The 18,483-nt window shown below is 37.6% G+C and overlaps 1 protein-coding gene across 1 annotated transcript in view; it reads right to left on the reverse strand.

The window, feature by feature from the left end:
• Positions 1 to 18,483, reverse strand: part of fgf13b (fibroblast growth factor 13b) — a 34,170-nt gene that overhangs the window by 2,564 nt on the left and 13,123 nt on the right. The window contains exons 3-4 of the mRNA XM_020920093.2: positions 12,134 to 12,237; positions 4,069 to 4,267 (exon numbers count right to left, since the gene is read on the reverse strand). Of these exons, the coding sequence (XP_020775752.1) occupies positions 4,069 to 4,267; positions 12,134 to 12,237 (303 nt within the window). The remainder of the gene's footprint in view (positions 1 to 4,068; positions 4,268 to 12,133; positions 12,238 to 18,483) is intronic.

An 18,483-nucleotide genomic window follows, 5' to 3' on the forward strand; every position in this document is an offset into this window, starting at 1 on the left:
ACTATAAATGTGTTTCTGTGACTCCCTGCCACACTGTACTGTAGGGGCGTCGCCTCCTTTGTCTCTTTGCAGTATCTTGGACGTTTGGAGGCGTGTAACCGTGGAAACTGGACGACCTCACCTCCTTCAGCATCAGCAACACCTGACATCACCGCGGCAACCAAAACTTATCCAGCGCTTTGTCCCTGCATCTACAGAAATGTACGTTCCCTGATCTATTTTTATTATTTAGTCACATCCTCGTGTTAGAAAAGGTCATGAGACCAGTGGAGGAGCAAAGACATGCTCCAACTGAACACACAAAATGCTCATTAACCTTTAGCTAAAAATGTATTCTATTCTCAAACTTCCCAAACTGGCAATAACTTAAAATAATGATGTTTGTGCTAAGAAGTGACATTTGCTTCACCATTGTAGGTTACTAATAACAATCATGTTTATGTATGTAGGCCTATAATATAAACTGTAGCCTTTATTACACTCTTTTTCACCAATAGAAAACACTATTGGCTGATTAATACGTATGATGACATTTTATTTGTGGTATATGAAAGTATTAGAATGTTTACTAGAACAAAAGTAACACATTCTCTGACTAGATAGTGGTAATAATATTGCTTTTAACTACTGTGATTGTGTGTTTAATCATAAATATAAACTTCAAATGCTTTTATATTGTCAACAATTTAATACATCCTTTCAAAATTATGCAAATTGGCATTAGGTTTTGAAAAAGATTATAAAGAAAGTGTAAAAACAACAACAATAACTATACTTAATTAACATTTAGATAGATTGGAAAAGGTGTGAAATTGATTAATTCATAAATAAATAAATATGTTGTTGCTGTAGTTAACATGTAAGGCAGAGCATTAAGAACCACAAATAAAACGTATATTATACATATCATAATTCATCCATAATGCCATACTGTGGAGTGTTTGTAGGCTAATAGTAAAATTTCCATGGAGACAAGTAAGGGAATCCAGGAAAATGTTACGTAGTTCATCGCCGTAGTATTGTTAACTTGCAAGATGAAAATGTATTGAGGCTTACTGTAGAGACACACTGCTCTTGTATCTCACACAGCGGTGACTATAACAGGTTGGAAATTGCAGTTTTTGTTTAAAGTGGGAAGTGTCTCTGTAGGGAAGGTGATGTAACACGTTTCAGTGCAGCTCAAAGTAACAGCGTGTTCAGATCTGGAGACTGGAGCCAGTGTTTATGTTCTAATGGAGTCAGTGTAAGTGTGATAGAAACTGCTTATATACACAGTTTAAGCATTCACTATAGAGAATATTTGATTTGATTCTGGTATTTTAGTTGAGTTTAAAATGTGCAGTAAACCCATATCAAAGTTTAGGAAACAAAACGTCTACTTTTCACTAGCACCACAGCTACTACACTGGGGCAGCTGTGGCTCAGTACTAGAGAACGGTACGAAGGTTAGCTGACTTGTCTAGATGCTGCTTTACAATAAATACACCTTGGTTAACCTTACCAAAACTAAGCACGCACAAAGAACCAATTCTTTATTGAGAATAATTTCAGGCTTAGTAACTATTTTATGAACAGAATGTAACACTAAACCTTAACCACTTAAGTTAGTTAAAAAGCCTGAATCATTCTTAAAAAGACCTGTTGTGCTTGTGTCTGCTATAATCTATGACAGCCATGAATCATTTTGCTATAATTCTGATATTTTAAATCACAATTCTCATCTAAAATTACTTAATAAAAGAAAGAAGTCCACTAACTTCCGTACTAGAAAACTGTGGTTCCCAATGAGAGAAGACAAGGGATGTAACAATAACTGGAATATTGTGATATTGTATCATCAGACTTCTCACAGTGATACCGTGGACCATCACATTATATCGAATTACAAGTATCTTTGCTTAAATTAAGAGTTATGGTGCAGCAATAGCTAAAAAAAAGACGAAGGGAACTACATAGACCATGATCCTTTGCTCTGTTTCTAAGCACTTTTAAGTCTTAGTTCTTTGGATTAAGTCTTGTCATGGCATTTTAAGAGGAAAAAGTAACATATTAACAGTTTGTTAGCCTCTACAAAATATCACAATAAATATCGTACCGTGAGATGTTTATCATGAAAATATTGTACCGAGAGATTTGGATATTGTTACATACCGTAAAGGTTTTACCATGACGATATCGTATCATGAGACTTGGATATCGTTACACCCCTACAGAAGACCATTGAAGTATAATAAAATGTTATTATAAGAGTTTTGATGATAAGAGAATAGTAAAATTTCACTTTATAAATCCATGAAGGTGACATTCCAGTTAATCACGATAAAGAGCTGTTGCACTATCGGCCACTCCTATGGATAACTGCAGATCACGCAAGAGAACAGCAGATTTTTTTCTTTTGTACCAAAATAACTACGTGACACTGCCAAATCCTACACATATCACAGATTAAAAAAAACTGATATTGGAGAACAAAGTAAAAACAAACATGCATGAATCACTCCAAATACAACTTTAGGTGAGGACATGGTGAGGGGAAACAACTCTCACAAGATTAAAAATGCTTTAATAAACTATTTGTTCATTAAGAATTATGTTTTTCTTTACAGTTTCACCAAGTGTAATTAAGGTGTCGTTATTACACAGAGAAGATAAGACTATGAATACAACTGCTACTACTTTCCTTACTTTTACTGTTACTATGTTTACTCATATGAACCTACAACAAGGAGCACTTAAAGAGAAGTCAATTCAACATCTGCATAATTGATATGAAACGGCGTATTGAGCAAACCCACTAAAAGTAAACAGTAATTAATGAATGCATTGATTTGTGCTGTTTATGAAGGACGCTGTGATTTCCCCAAATAATTAGATCCAGTAGAGAACATCGATATACACTGACTCAGAGAAATGGTGCACTGGGTAAATTTCTTGTATGTTTACATGTTTGTCCATTTCTAAAGATTACAACTTATATATGTGATTAAAAAAGACGGTCTCCATAAAGCTAATTTAAAGTTGTGCATTGTTCTGGTTAATTCTTGCAGAAATGTATGATATTGTGTACCAGTGTAAACTTCTAATGAGTGGGTAAATAATAAATATATATATAGGAAATCAATATGTGAATACTGCACCATAGGGAGAAGAGGATTTGCCGTGCCCCCAGAAGAGAAAAGACCATGGTAAGACCAGAGCCCACTAAAATATTTAAGACTCCCTCCTCCAGAATGACAAGAGGGCCTAAGATAATACTGTAGAGATGTGTTTTTGAAATGGGATATCCTTGTATAACCTTTGATAGTGTCCTGAAGTTACCTTTGAGAAATGTTCACTTTAAGACAGTTCAAAACCTCATTAAAGTGGACTTGGTCACACGGCGTCAACCACACTACTTAAACTACAACCACATTTTATACATAGTTTATTATTCTATAGTATCATGAACTCTAATTGCTTTGATTGTCTTGAAGTGTTTTAAGATGCTCTAGGGAACTTTTTGTCTGCCTCGGTAAACCATAACATCTACATGGAGACAAGCCCCAGAATTTTCTTTTTTCTTTTCTTTTTTTAGTACTTCTTACTTCACTCTAAAATACCTTTTCACAAAAATTCTTATGATGATACACAAATTGGAATCTCCTCGTGATTAAACAACTCAAAATCACAAAAATAAAACTTAAGATCTCATGTCGTATGTAATTGTTCTATAGATGTTAAAGGACCCATATTACGCTATTTTCTGATGTATTTTTGGTTATATTGTTGTATCCTTATCACAAACATATAAACATATCAGGAGTTGTGGTTTGTTTCATTCACACACATCTTCACTTGAATCATCTGGATGATTTCAGCCCTAGCATTGTCAATCTCTACTGAACTGAAGGTAAAAGTATTGTAGATGTAGACAGACTGATAATAAATTGTTACTCAAATATATGTGTATGAAACAAAACACAACTCCAGGTATAATTTTGATTTACTTCGATCTAAAAATATGACAATTCTAATCCCATTATCACTGATCTTTGACCATATTGATGTGCAGTGTATTTGTGGTGTTACCTTTGAGTGGTTTGGGGATGAAGTGTGCTGCAGCCTTGTTCTTCTTCACATGGTTCCCCTTCATGATCTGTCCCTCTTTGTTGAGCCCCAGGTACCAGGCCCGCCCCGAGGCCTGCTGCCGGTAGATCATCGAAGAATAGGTGACGTAGTAGTTCTCAAATACAGACTCCTTAAACTTACACTCGGTCGTGAAATGCTCCTAAAGGGGGAGAGGAGAGATGGATTAGACATATAAGAAGCTGGGGCTGCTATAAATGGGGTTATGAATAGACTGGAGTCGGCTGCAGATGTGAGAGAGGGTGTTGAAGTTAGATTAGTCTAAAGCTGCACATCCCATTGGAAATATGACATTGACTTGTCCTGGTTTAGCTCGGATGTAGACCTGGTTTGGCACTAGCTCTAGGCACCTATCCATTGGCTGTAAAGTGATGAAAATCCAAGCACTCGTCATTGTTGTTGCGATTAACAATTCAAAACAAATCTCATCAGGATATCACCTATAAACAAAGCTGATTTTGTCCTGTATTGGCCTGTTACTGTATACCAATGCCTAGTATAAGGTAAAGTCCTGATTAGGCCTGTAACGATAAGCAATAAATCAATTAATTGTAAGATAACTTTTAACAAATTCGATAACTTTTGGCTGCGATAAATTCTTGCAAACGACGAGAAGATAAGGCTCAAACCCCAGCAGCCGACATACACCCAAACCCGAGTGACAGAACTAGCCTAGCCCCCGGGAGAGCCCTAAATCCCGAAATCTCACGAGAAACTGGCATGATACCGGACAGGACAGAGGCTCCCTCCGAGCGAAACAGGATCCTCTGTCACGGGTTAATACAAACACTTCAAGACCAAAATGATGAGTCTCACACAGAAAGAGGGGCCACAATATTCCAATGTAAATTAATAACTAAAATAACTTTTAAGGGCAATAAGTCTGTTTTATTTAGGCCTATTGTTTTTGGTTGTTTTGCAGTTCCTGTGTTAAATGTTCTTTAGAAAGTAAAGATCTTTGAAAGGGTGTATTTACATTTTTATTCCATGGTCATATATTAGTTGAAATTGGTCTCAAAATGTAAATATTATTGTTATCGCAATAAATTCTTGGTCAATTAATCGTTCAGCAGAATCTGTTATTGTTACAGGCCAAGTCCTGGCTCACTCCAAGTCTTGGTCTTGTCTTGTCAAAATAATGTTAAATTCGGTGAAATAGACAATGTTTTTTTTTTAGAGTGAATACATTTTTCCACTCCAAGTAGTCATTTCCAGTCATAAGAGCTACGTCAGAACAGAAGAAGCTACTTAGATTAGAGGCAAAATTCACTTATTTCATCTAAAACCTTTGACTGGTTGACAGAATTCATCCTTCTCTTGCTATCAAGCTGCCTGAACGACAAAGTAATTTTTTTGTAGCCCAGTTGGCTCCAGTTAAGTCCTTGTTTAGTGCCCATATTTGTTTGGTTTGACTCCAGTTAGTCTAGCGAGGTAAGATCTTATTAAATTATCATCTGAAGTGACGCAAATCCCAGGCTACGTAATAAAAAAAAAAATTAAATGCATCAAATTATATAGGCTACAGTATAAGGCATATGTTACTGTGCAAGTGTTTGTTCCCATCTTAACCACCCATCCACATCTGAATTCCCATAGTTTGTAAACCCATGATAGAGTAATACTATCCTCTTCTCTCTCTACATTTGAACCCTGCAGGCCTGTTAGAAACTTGTGAAACCACGTTGTTTTGACTCTGTATCATGCTGTCTCCTCTTCTTCTGTGGCGTTGGTTGGTATTCAGGGGAGTAGCCAGTTGCTATGGAGACGCAGGAATAAGGAAATGCAAATGTCAGCGGTCCTGAGTGCTGCAGTTTGTTCTGAGAGACTCCGAGGCTTTCGTCCAGATTAAGATTCAAACCAAATTTACTACTGGAGATTTGAGATATGAAATCATGGGCTGGGTAGGATTAAAATCATTGTGTGCCGTAACAAAAACGATCAAGCAATATGGGAGCAGTCTGATAGAAAGCCACAGAAACCAGCTTTACAATAAGACTAGATGAGAACATTATTACGAAAATTAATGATTGTCAACATGCTATTTAAAAAAAAAAGATTATAGTAAAAATATACACAAAAACATAGGTCCGACACAGTCTATGGTCTACTGTACATCACCTGTCGCTCAGTTTCCTCTTTGAATGCAAATTATAGAGCAGCCAGCCATGTTCTGACACAGCTGGCAACCCATCACAATCCAGTAAAGAACCTCAAATTCTTCCACTATGTAACATTTCTAGTGGAGGGTCTGCCACCTGCTTGTCTCCATGGAAATATTATTGCTTTGTCTAGAATGTTCTACAGCATAGATTAAAATGTGGCCTGGTTAATACTTAGATGGGAGCCCACTAGGAAAATCAGGCAAAACAGTGGGGCATCAGTGACAAAAACTGCCATTGTGCCCTTAGGCAAGACACTTCACCCACATTGTCTAGTATGAAAGTGGTGTGTACGTGAGAGATGGTGGTGGTTGGAGAGATTCGCAGTCACACTTTAGTCTGTCTGCCCCAGGGCAGCTGTGGCTACAATAGTAGCTTACCACGACTGGGTGTGGAGTGAATGAATAATGCTCTGTAAAGCATCTTTGTGGCATATATCTGTGAAAAGTGCTATATAAATAAAAACTTACTAACTTACTTAAAACTATTTATTACGAGGGAGACAAGCAGGTTACAGCACTACGCTACATTACGATTCAGATCTGTGGAGAGTTGTCATTATTCACAGAAGGAGTTAATGTATTTTTGAGCAATAGAAACACCAGTAATGAATGAATGAATGGATATGTTATAAGTATCCAAAACTTAAAAAGTGGTGGCTTCAAGATCTAATTTACCCCAGGTGAAATAAGTGGTTAGTGCAAAACAATGGCAGCAAGTCAGTGACAAGCAGTATGCTGTGGAACATTACAAAGCCAGTTAAGCCTCTGCTAACTGCACCCATTTGAATAATTAAAAGCATTGAAAATAGACAGACAAATTTGACTTTGTGTAGTTGTCCACTTCCCCTCTTAACAACTGGGTAGACCAACCACGGTCACAATTACATTTATGCTTTTATTTCAACAATGTTTTTTTTTTCACAGTGTTGAAATAATAACTCTTTGTGTTCTCACTGAATAAATGTTAAACAATTTAGGAGAAAGAATATATTGCAGTTTAACTTTAAAGGTGCATTGTGTAACTTTTCTGGTGGAGGGTTCGTCAAATGCTTTTCTCCCTGATATTAAATCTTTCTACATTCAAGGAGACCAAACCAGACCAAGTTACAGGCCAGATCTGTGGAGAGGGGACCCCATTCATAGTCAGAATGCCTGTTTTTCAAGGTATTTTTGAGCAGTAAATCCAACTGTAATTGAATAAATGTAAGGTTAATGTCATATTGTGGAAAGCAGAGCAATGACATGTCCATTAGAAACAAGCAGGAGTAACTGTTAACACAATGCAATGGACAGTTAGCCTTTTTCATTTAGCTTTTCTAATTGACAATTAGCCAGAAGAACAACAGTGGTGAGTGTGTGGCCTGTTTTGATTGCAAACTGTACACATTATCGGTTTATATAAGCACTATCTATTATTTACCCAAAGTAATGTGAATGTAAATACCAAACAGGAAAACAATAAGATGTGTTTGTCTGTTGTGGGAGGAGGAGATATGAACAGATCAGCTGATATGAGTTTATGACCAGAGCAAAAAAAAAACAACTGGTGATGTAACAGAGGTGTGTGTGTATGTGTGTGAGCGAGAAAGAGCAAGAGAGAGAGTTGCCGTGCCACTATGTGTAATATTATACTCAGAGATTGTAGGATGTGTTGTACCAGTAAAAAAGTTACACAACAATAAACATTTTTTTCCACCTGTGTACTATGTGGTTGACTGGAGCAACACATAATACATGAAAATATGTTCAAATAATAATATTGTAACATAATAGTTTAAATCTTTTACTATAGGGCTGGGGCTCAGATTTGAATCATATTGCAGTCTTCAGTCAGACAAACTGCAACTAGACTGTTGTTTTATCGTTTTTATTAGATTCTGTTTTTTGTCATATGTTGTTTTATTGTTTTATTCTTTTTATTTAATCATGTTCTGTAGCACTTTGTTCAACCTGTGTTCTTTTTCATGTGCGTTATAAATAAAAGTGCAGTTGCAGTAGATATTTTACCAATTTACCTATTCATTATTCATATGTTTTTGAATGGATGGACCCACTGGAACACAAGGAGCCATGTATGGTTATTTAATATATTCTTATTAATAATTAAGTATTACACTTCTTTGGGGCAAATACGTTTCAGTTTTATTGTTGTAAAGCGTCTAAAAAGTGCTATATAAGTCCACAGTATCATTATCATCTATTATTATTATCACTATTATTATTAACTACTGCACGTTGCGTCAGATTTGTGAAGTTGTAATGTATTGTTTTAATATCATTGTTTTGTATATTTATGGAAAAATCTGGTTTGTGTAAGCATGGGTTACGTAGGCTTTTGAGCTTAGTCTTGTGAAGGCTCAAACAGCTAACCATGAAGGGGGTTTGAATAGCGCCTGGCAGAGATTGTAAGATTACGCAAACATGCATGGATGAAATATAAATCCACTTCAGCCAAGTTTTTGATAAGGGAATAATGTTATAACATGGAAGAAAGCACAAAAAGTCGACTTTAAGTTTACCTTACATTCACTGATGCAAACTTAGCTCTTGTGCACCAAGTTAATGTGGCATAAATCGCCAGGCATAAATCGTGCATATTTGGTTACATCTACCACAAAAATTACCTGCTCAATACAAAACATAATAAATCTACAAGTGGCCACACATTTCGAAATAACTGTGAGAAACATTTTGGCAAACCCTGGTTTACACTGTGACAAGTGCGTTTTGTTTTTGTTTGTTTTTGTCTCCATTTCACTTTCACCGCCCACCTCCTCCGCTCCTCTAAAGTGAGCTAGTTAATGCTGTCGCCGACTCTGCTTCTCCGACCCGCCTGAGCTAATTTATGCACAGGCTCGGGTCTGTAATGCATGCGTACATCTGATTGAGAAAGGCAAGGAAACAAATTTGAGTGAGAGCCAGCTAAACGGACACAGAGTAATCTCTCCATCACAGTCGCGGGTGAAATCGATGCGGAGAAAAGCAAAATATGAGAGCTCAGATAAGCAGACGGCACAGGCTCCGGCGCAGGGCTTCGGCACAGGGCAGCGTTGTAGTTTGGTATTGACGTGTTGATGGTCTGATAATGTGCGTCTGGACAGAGCAGAGATGTGTCTTTAATGACAATGGACCAAGAGCTCAATGCATCGAATATAGCAGATTAAAACTCAGACCAAACAATATGAAATGATGATCCAATGGGGATTTGGGACTAAAGATACTAGCCGATTGCACAGTACACTCAAATGTGTACTGTGCAATCATTTGGTAAAATAGTAACAAAATAATTGATTAATTCTATGCAAGTTTAATAAAATACAGGACTTTTTTTTTTTTTTAAAGACCAATTATAAACACTGTTGAGCTGCACTGAGACCTTTGTTTGAGCCATTTATTATTATTGTACATAACTACTTAGTATATTAAGCATAATATATTAAAGGTGCACAATGTAACTTTTCTGGGAGGGTGCCAGCCATCTGCTTGTTTCCATGCTGATGTTATTGCTTTTCCTAGCATGTTCCATAGTATGGCATTGGACTTATGTATGTTGTATTTATACAGTTACGTGTACTCAAAAATACATTGAAAAACATGTATTCTTACTGTGAGCAGGGCCCCCTCTTCACAGATCTAACATGTAACATTGCTTGGTAGCGTCAACTGCATGTCTCCATAAATATAGACAATTTTAATGCCATACTGAGGAACTTTCAAAGCAAAGCAATCAGACAGTGCAAACTCTGCTGTTACATAGTGCAACTTTAAATAAATAGTACAAAAATATAGTCATGTTGAATTAAATTATATATTTACAATATCTTAATTTCAGTTTAGTTAGCACCCCCATTACTGAATCTTAACAAATTTGACAATATAATATTGATGCCAAACAAGGCTTTATCTTAAAGAAATATAAAGCTTCTGAGTGGATAGTGTCATGTGAAATCTAAATAATAGTTAGTTTTGGCATTTCACTGGCTCCAATCAATAAGGGTCATAACCTTTAAGTCCCGAACAGTGAATAGTAAAAGGAGAGTAACATCGCAACATAAATCTACAAGAGGAATGGGCAATTGTCAAGCAGACCTGGCTGTAGATCTCTGAACTAAACAGATCCAAGGTGATCACTGACCATTTCAAATGACAAGATCTTGATTTAAATGTGATTAACTCCACAGTGCTATGGTGAGATGATTTCCGTGTAGGGCTGTGTGCCATAAAGTGTTTTAATAGGGAACATTTGTACAAATTTATGAAGAGAATTGGACCTAATTACTGTATTAACTTTGGCTTAAGGCTACTGTGGTGTTTTGGCATCATGATACAAGTTGGATTCATAAATGAGTTTAAAGGTTACTGGAATAAGTGAATACTATATTTCTGTAATCTCCTCTGCCAGTAGAAGGAGCACAAGGAAAGGCTATGCTCATCTTAGTGTTTTCTCTTGGGCATAAACCTCCAACATCAATAAAACTGAAAAAAGATCTCTTAAATCTGGACCTTAAGCAATAACTTGAACTCGCAACAGCCTCCTCCAGCAGATTCACGAGACAAACTGAAACTAAAGACACTCATAGCAGGACTGCTGCATATTGTTTAATGGATTTAGTGTCATAAATATAATGGAGAGAAAAGGTATTACTAACTACATATACAGTATAACATGAAAATTATCTGTCTCCATTGAGACATGCATTTGAGTTGATACTACCAGGCCAATTTACAGGTCAGCTCTGTGTAGAGGTGAGCCTGCTCTGTAAAAGCCAATTTCTAGTCCAGTGTCAAATCTTCTGTGTCAACTTGAACCCCCTATGCAGAGCGTCTGCATCGACCAATGTGCATCTCTGAAATTTTCCAACTACATGTCGAAACAATGCAGACAGCAGGGAGAAGCAATGCAGACAACAAGGGCCATGATTGGTCCGCTCTACATCTGCTCTACATACATTTCTGGTACTCCTCTGTGCTTGACTCACTCAAAGGGCATATAGCCCAACTTCTTTGTCTTCTCTTTCATTTCTTTGGCAACATTTGTGTCAGAAGCATTTGTTCCTCAATATCTATCAGCTCCAACTCCATGAGTGTCCTCTCCCGCTCAGTCACCATTGTTCAGTGACTGGTGACAGGCAGGAAAACGCTCCACCAATGAGTTAAAGTGATTTCGCAACTCACTGCCCCCTAGTGTTGTGGTGGTAAATTACTTTGCGGTGCAGATATCTCGACACAGATCCATAAATCAAAACCAACAGCGACAAGGCAAAGGTGACAGTGTGAGTTGAGTAGATGCAGAACTATACTTTGCCCTTAAGAATGCATGTAAGGTACTTTTAGATACTAAACACACCTCACTGAATGAATGCAACGCCATACAGTAGAAAATTTTACGCAAAGCAGTAACATTTCCATGGAGACAAGCAGGTGGCAGGCCCCTCTTTCAGAAAAATTACATAGTGCCCCTTTAATCAAACCTGCCAGTATATTGTAGCTACCATAAAAGACATATATAGAAATGCATTATATGTGTACTTCTGAACCAATTGTTATTCACAAGCAGGGGCAGTGTTCCCTGAGCTACAATGAGTTTTCTAAGTGTCCGGCTCTTCACAGCAGCATGTGTAGGAGAATCGTGCCTCTGAATGGCCCATAGGGACTGGCTGCTTGTACGTAAATGCCTGTGCCTGTGTCTGCGCGTGTCAGCCCTTGATTAAACGCCAATTGTCCAGGTCCCCACCGCATCACTTCACCAAGACAACCTCCCTCCCTCCCGTCTCCCTCCCCTCTCCCTGTATGTGCTGTCTGCGGAAATAGGCTTTGAAGATAGCGTGAATAAAAGGTGGAACTTACGGAGGTGTAGAGGAAGCCTTCATTGTTCATAGCCAGGTAGAGCTTGGTTTGGACGCCTTGGATGGCTACCACTCGAAGGCCTACGGGGATGAGGTTGAAGACAGCTGCAAGACACAAGGACGGAGAGCTTAGAAAAATAGAGCCACAAATAAATGATGGTGGTACTACATAAATCATGATCCTTTGCTTATTTTCAAGATTTTAATGTCATAGTCATAGAAAAACAACAAAATTAGGCTTAGAGCATCAAACAAACCATAATAATGACATTCAGTACAGCGCATGTGTAATAAACAGTAATAGTCATAGCAGCATAAAGGGCATCAGCATTAAAGTCCTCACAGGAACATACAGTCAGATATGTGGAGTTTTTGACATTATGCAACAATGCGAATTCCAGTGCACTGTTATTGTATTGCTGAGTGTGTCTGTTGAGTGTGGTTATTGTCCATGGGAGGGGGCAGAGTTTTGTGATAGAGCCCGACCGATATGGATTTTGTTGTGGCCGATATGATACAGATATAATGGGAGTTGGAGCTGCCGATAGCCGATATAATCGGCGATATATTTAGTAATGTAAAAATTCACTGTAAATCTTGAATTATTTAAAAAAAACTTAGGTTTGGCTCTGGTGGATTTTAAACTGGGTTTATTTAGGCAACATTTATTGTTTTTCTGCCTCTTTACATGATATGTCATAGGACTAAAGCAGGTCTAAGGCAGATCTAAACCATGTGTAAAACAGGACTAAACCAGAATTTAACCAGGACTGAGTGTCAGGACTCGGTCTCTATCCCTCTCTCTGTCGAGCCCAAGATTAGTCCTGGTTTATTTATTTTATGCTGAATATACATATGCATGTTTTTTTACTCTATGCACACACATATTTTTGAAAGTTTCGTTTTCAGCCGCTGCCGCTGTCAAACTACCAAGAGTCTGCACGCCGTGTGAAGAGAAAAAAAGTGAGAGAAAGAGAAAACATGACTCAGGATCAGGCTCCCGTCGTTCGCTTCAAAGAGCCGGCTCTAAGAGCGCTTCGTTCGCGACCGACCCGTCACTACTAGCGAGTAAATAAACAATTGCTATTAGCCGCGGTAATTAATTATATGCCCAAATTTCATATTTCACACGTCTATTCACAGCTCATTTACATATCAATGCAGGTCCTGTAACGAATATACGGCCAATATAGTCACTTTACAATAGACCAACAGAAAACAGTCTGTTTATGTGTGAGAGCTACAGCAGCTAATGCTAACCTATCAGAACGAACCAAAACTATCTTCAAAGTCGAAATATTATCAACACTCACCGCTCACACAGGCTCCTCCTCACATCACAAGTCTGCACTAATAAAGGTCCTTTTAATCCAGACTCAAACTGATTGTCCGTAAAAAGAAGATAATCTCATTGTTGCACATGGATCTATGTCTGCGGGTGTAAACAAACGCACGTGACTCTGGGGGTGTGTTCAGGGACAGTATGGACGCACACACTGACAAATGACTCCGCAGATAAATACTGACGCAGAGTAACATATCTGGACATTTATCTGTCTGTAAATTGGATTAAATTAACATAATGTAGAGAGTCTAAGCTTTATAACGAGGTATAACATGTCCACGTGAAATATCGGCCTATCGTCAGCAAGCATATCGGCCAGTCGATATATCGGTCGGGCTCTATTTTGTGATGAAAAAAATCAATTTCTGCAATACAGCCTTGCAATATTTTGAGTGAAGTAATTTAAATACTGTGTTTTTTTTAATGTGTGTGTGTGTGTGTGTGAGATCAACTTTTTTTTAATTGAACTGCCGCTTAATCACATTAACTGTACATTCATGAGTTCTGAAAATCTCGCAATAATCACGAGTACAGTTTGCATACATACATAGTCATAATTATTGCTATCCAAGAAGAACAAGAACAAACTCCCACCCCTGTCCAAAGCCTCACCCAAGCAGAGGTCTGCTACAAAGTTGTTGGAGACGCTTAATGAAAACATGCCATAGGGTAACTGTGTCACTCTTGGCCCTATGCACCCTGGCTATAGAGAGTTCTAGCTGGGCTATATCCGGAAACATTAATGATCAAGCATCAATAGTTAAACAATGTGGTGGGAAGCTGGGAATCCGTCACCTTCTTGTTTCAATGGAGATGTAATTATTACTCTTCTTCGAATGTTCCACAATATGACAATAAACACATCTACCTTACATTACAGATGGTTTTATTGCTTAAAAATACTTAGAAAAACAGGCATTCTGACTGTGAGCGGGATTCCCTCTCCACTGATCTGACCAATAACATGGCCTGGTTTGGTTCCCATAATGATAGAATTTCATGTTGTACTGTGAAATATTTCAGACAAAGCAATACCATCTCTGTGATAATTTAAACAATGCACCTTTTAAGACTCATTGCTCATATTTTATTTTATGGAAGATTTATTTTTATTATGGATAGAAAGTCAGTAGTTTTACCCAAACAGGCCAATGTATACGCCAAAGTGCAATAAATGTGTTCTTAAAATGCAGCTTTATTGGGGAGATACTTTGCACTGGTGGGTATAACACTAAATCTGATAAAATAAAAGAATGGCTTTAGTTTGCAAAGGCGCTTGCACAGCCCCTCTCACTTCCTCACTTGTGTGCTGGGGTTTGAACAACTGCTGCTATTATGACAACCTCCATCTGAAGCAACAAAAGCCACTTTACAAGGTCGTCATGGCGCTGAGGCTATCAAGCTCCGTTAGTGACTTAGTGCGCAGTGAGGAGTGTGGAACGAAGATTGTGTGATATCAAAAACACTATAAACTGATTCTAGTAAATATATGTAGGTTTTAGAGAAGACAAAATCTGTGACACTTTTCCAAAACTGTACAAAGATGTGTTGTCTGGGGTCTGGTTTGAGCTCTTGAAGTTTGGACATGATTGACAGGTGGATTAGCCATATAATATAACTGGGGAAAAAGGATTGTGGGATGAGTAGTAATGACCAGACTAAGAAATATTCTGTATTAGAATCAGAGTGAATCAAATATAATCGTTTATAGCCTACAAAAATTTGTAGTAAAGATCCTATACTACAAAAAAATATACTCTTGGGAGCTGTAAGCCATGTTATCATGCTGGTATCTAGTCAAAAACATACCTTGAGTTGTGTTTTGTTTCATTCACACATGTCTGAGTAACCTTGGATTATTAGTCTGGCTAGATCATTGTTGTCTGCAATATACATATGCATACATCTCCGTGCACTCCTCACTTTTTCTCCATGTACAGACTCTCCGCGCATCCCCGCTCCTCACTTCTTCTCCGTGCAAGGAATCTCCGAGCACCCTTCCCCCGCTCCTCCTCACTTTTTCAGAAGGACTGCCTTGCCTAACCAATTTTCTGAGTAATACTAATTGTTCAGAGAGACACAATCACTCAGTCAACAATAAAATATCCTCATTAATGTTCAATAATAGTCACAAATTTATTTTGTGATTTATGAATAATGTCTATTGATTTGAGTCGCAAAGATTTGTGACTTTTAAAATATGGGTTTCCAGAAAAAAGTTTGGAAAACACTAGTTTAGATCTCCAAAGCTCTAAATGCTCTGTTCCACCTTCTGATGTCATGAAGCAGTAGTTTTCTAGTTAACAGCTGCATTTTTTCAGTAGAGTTTGGCAATTCCAGGGATGAAATCATCCATGATTCTAGTGAAAGTGTATGGAGTTTAAAAACACAGTGGAGCCTGAACCTTCCTCTATTACTGCATGATATCAGAGGGTGGTGCTGAGTGTTTTCAGTTTAACAGAAGAACTCCTAAATATGCAGTATTTGTAAAACGCAACTCCAGGTATGTTTGATATTAATAATAAAATTACGTAATAATATGGGCCCTTTGAATTATTCCTGACAAAAATAGCAAATGTATAGAGTTACGATAAGCATAGAGATATTTTGCTTTTAACTGTGTTCATAATTTTTTAATATACTCAAATGGCTTAGTCTGCACTTGTAGTAGTAGTTACTCCAATGTTAGGTAATGCTTGGTAAATTTTAATGTGGTTTTTATGCTGTAACAGAGAAAAAAGGCACTCGGGAGCTCCTATAAACATATGAATTGAATATTAATGGTAGATTTAAACCCATAAAATCAAATCTGGTGCATCATTGTCTGTCCATGCATAGCTGATAGTACAACCATCCATTCAAAGCATACAGTGGATCATGGTGAGGATATAGAGTGTGCAATGAACGCTGAAATAAAGAAGAGAAAGATGATAAGTTATATACAAAGGGAAAATTAGGGCGCTTTAAATATATATGTAATTGTTTATATTCTGGATGCATACTTGGTTTTGAAGTTGCTAAATTATGTAACTACTTTGGAACAAACTGTTTAACATACACAAATCTTGAGTCATTATTCCCTGTTTGTGAATGTACAATTGTGGAGAAAATTTGCATTGCTTAGGGAGAGGCACATAGTTTAAAATGATTTGACAAACAATGAAGCATGAATACCTTGATAAAAAGCCATACACAGAAAATGAAATTGCTAACTTGAACAAATTAATTTTATGTGACATTGCTTTACAGAAAATTTGAAATTCCAGTGTTACTAATTGCATTGCTTGAATAAAAGGCCCAGTGCTGATCAGTAGCAGCTCTCTGTCTCACTGCAAGGAGGTTGTGGGCATAGGCGGAGTTTGACTTTTGCGCTGGGGGGGGGCAAACACTTTAACGTACGCACTAAATTCAAGATTTAAAGTGTGCACAATAAGGAAACGTCTTACCCTGTACAATGAAATTATTGCTTTCCTGTCCACACCGCCGTGCATTAGAACTATTCAGTGACATTACACAGAATAAAGCTATTACACATACTGTTCATAAGCCTCCCATAAAGCCAAACTACACAGCGCATCACAAGTGATCAGGGGTGTAGTGGGAGTGGTACGCTACCAGGACTGAACCAGTCCTGGTTTAGGCCTTGTTTAGTCCTGGTTTAGTCCTGGTTTAGACCTGGTTCAGTCCTGGTTCACTCCTGGTTTAGTCCTGGTTCAGTCCTGGTTCAGTCCTGGTTTAGCCCTGGTTTAGTTCTGGTTCAGTCCTGGTTTAGTCCTGGTTTAGTCCTGGTTTAGTTCTGGTTCAGACTAAAATTCATATTTATTTCACATAATCCTTTTGTTGTATTGACATATTTAAAATACATTCATATAATACTGTAAATATGTTTATTGGCCATATTATAGACTCAATGTTGTGACATATTTCAACCTATGGTTGTGGGTTTGATTCCTGGGTCTTTCTGTGTGGAGTTGGCATGTTTCTCCCTATATGTGGGTCTCTGGGCATGGCACTGCTCCTCACAGATTGAAGGACCTAGTATTAATTTGCACTGGTAATGTTCAATTTATTTATGAAATGGGAAAGGGACAGTGCACAATGTACATTAACCTTAAAGATGCAGTATGTAACCTTCTGGTTTTTGTTCCATCACCAGCTTGTTTCTATGGATATGTCATTGCTCTTTCTGGAATGTTCCACAGTATGACATTAAACAGCTCTACCTTATATTTACTCAATTACAGGTGGTTTAACAGCTCAAAAATACCTAAATACCTGAGAAAAATAGGCATTCTGACTGTGAGCAGGGTCGCCTCTCTGCAGATCTAACCTGTTACTTGGTCTGGTTTGGTCTCCATGAAGATAAAAAGGTCAGTTGTTTGGAAGGTTTCACACTATGGTATTAATACCATAGTATGAAACCTTCCAAACAAAGTCCTCCACCAGAAAAGTTACACAATGTACAATGCAACAGAAGAGATGCTTTGTACCAGGTTCTAACACCAGTCTTCATTTCTACCTGTAGTCCCTGGGCAGGTTCATGTCATTGTTCATAAAATCACGCATACAAAGAAAAAAAGTCTTTACAATGAACAGACCATCATCAAAGTTCTGTATCATCATCATTCACACCCAGTTTTCTCAACAGCTCAAAAACATCATCCATCAATTTAATCACTCCTGAACATCACACCCTCTCCAGACACACATCAAATATAATCACATAGCATTTATGTGAGTAGTGATGATTAAAAGTAATTGCATCTTAATATAGCATCTATATCCTCAAACGTATCTTAAAATTACAAAAAAAAAAAAGTATAAATCACTAAGGATCTTTCTACACAATTGAGTAACCTGGTCAGTCTCAAACAAATAGCCTCTTCACTAATAAAACCATAGGTGAATAAGACTCAAAAATATAATTCAAAAACTATGCAGCTTCTTCCTCTGTGCTAATTGGTGGTCACGGGTAACCTAACAGTCTCCTTGGCAACAGGTTACAT

This window comes from Boleophthalmus pectinirostris, unplaced genomic scaffold (genome assembly GCF_026225935.1).
Source record: "Boleophthalmus pectinirostris isolate CB_2022bp ecotype Guang Dong unplaced genomic scaffold, ASM2622593v1 HiC_scaffold_12, whole genome shotgun sequence".
Classification (NCBI taxonomy): domain Eukaryota; kingdom Metazoa; phylum Chordata; class Actinopteri; order Gobiiformes; family Gobiidae; genus Boleophthalmus; species Boleophthalmus pectinirostris.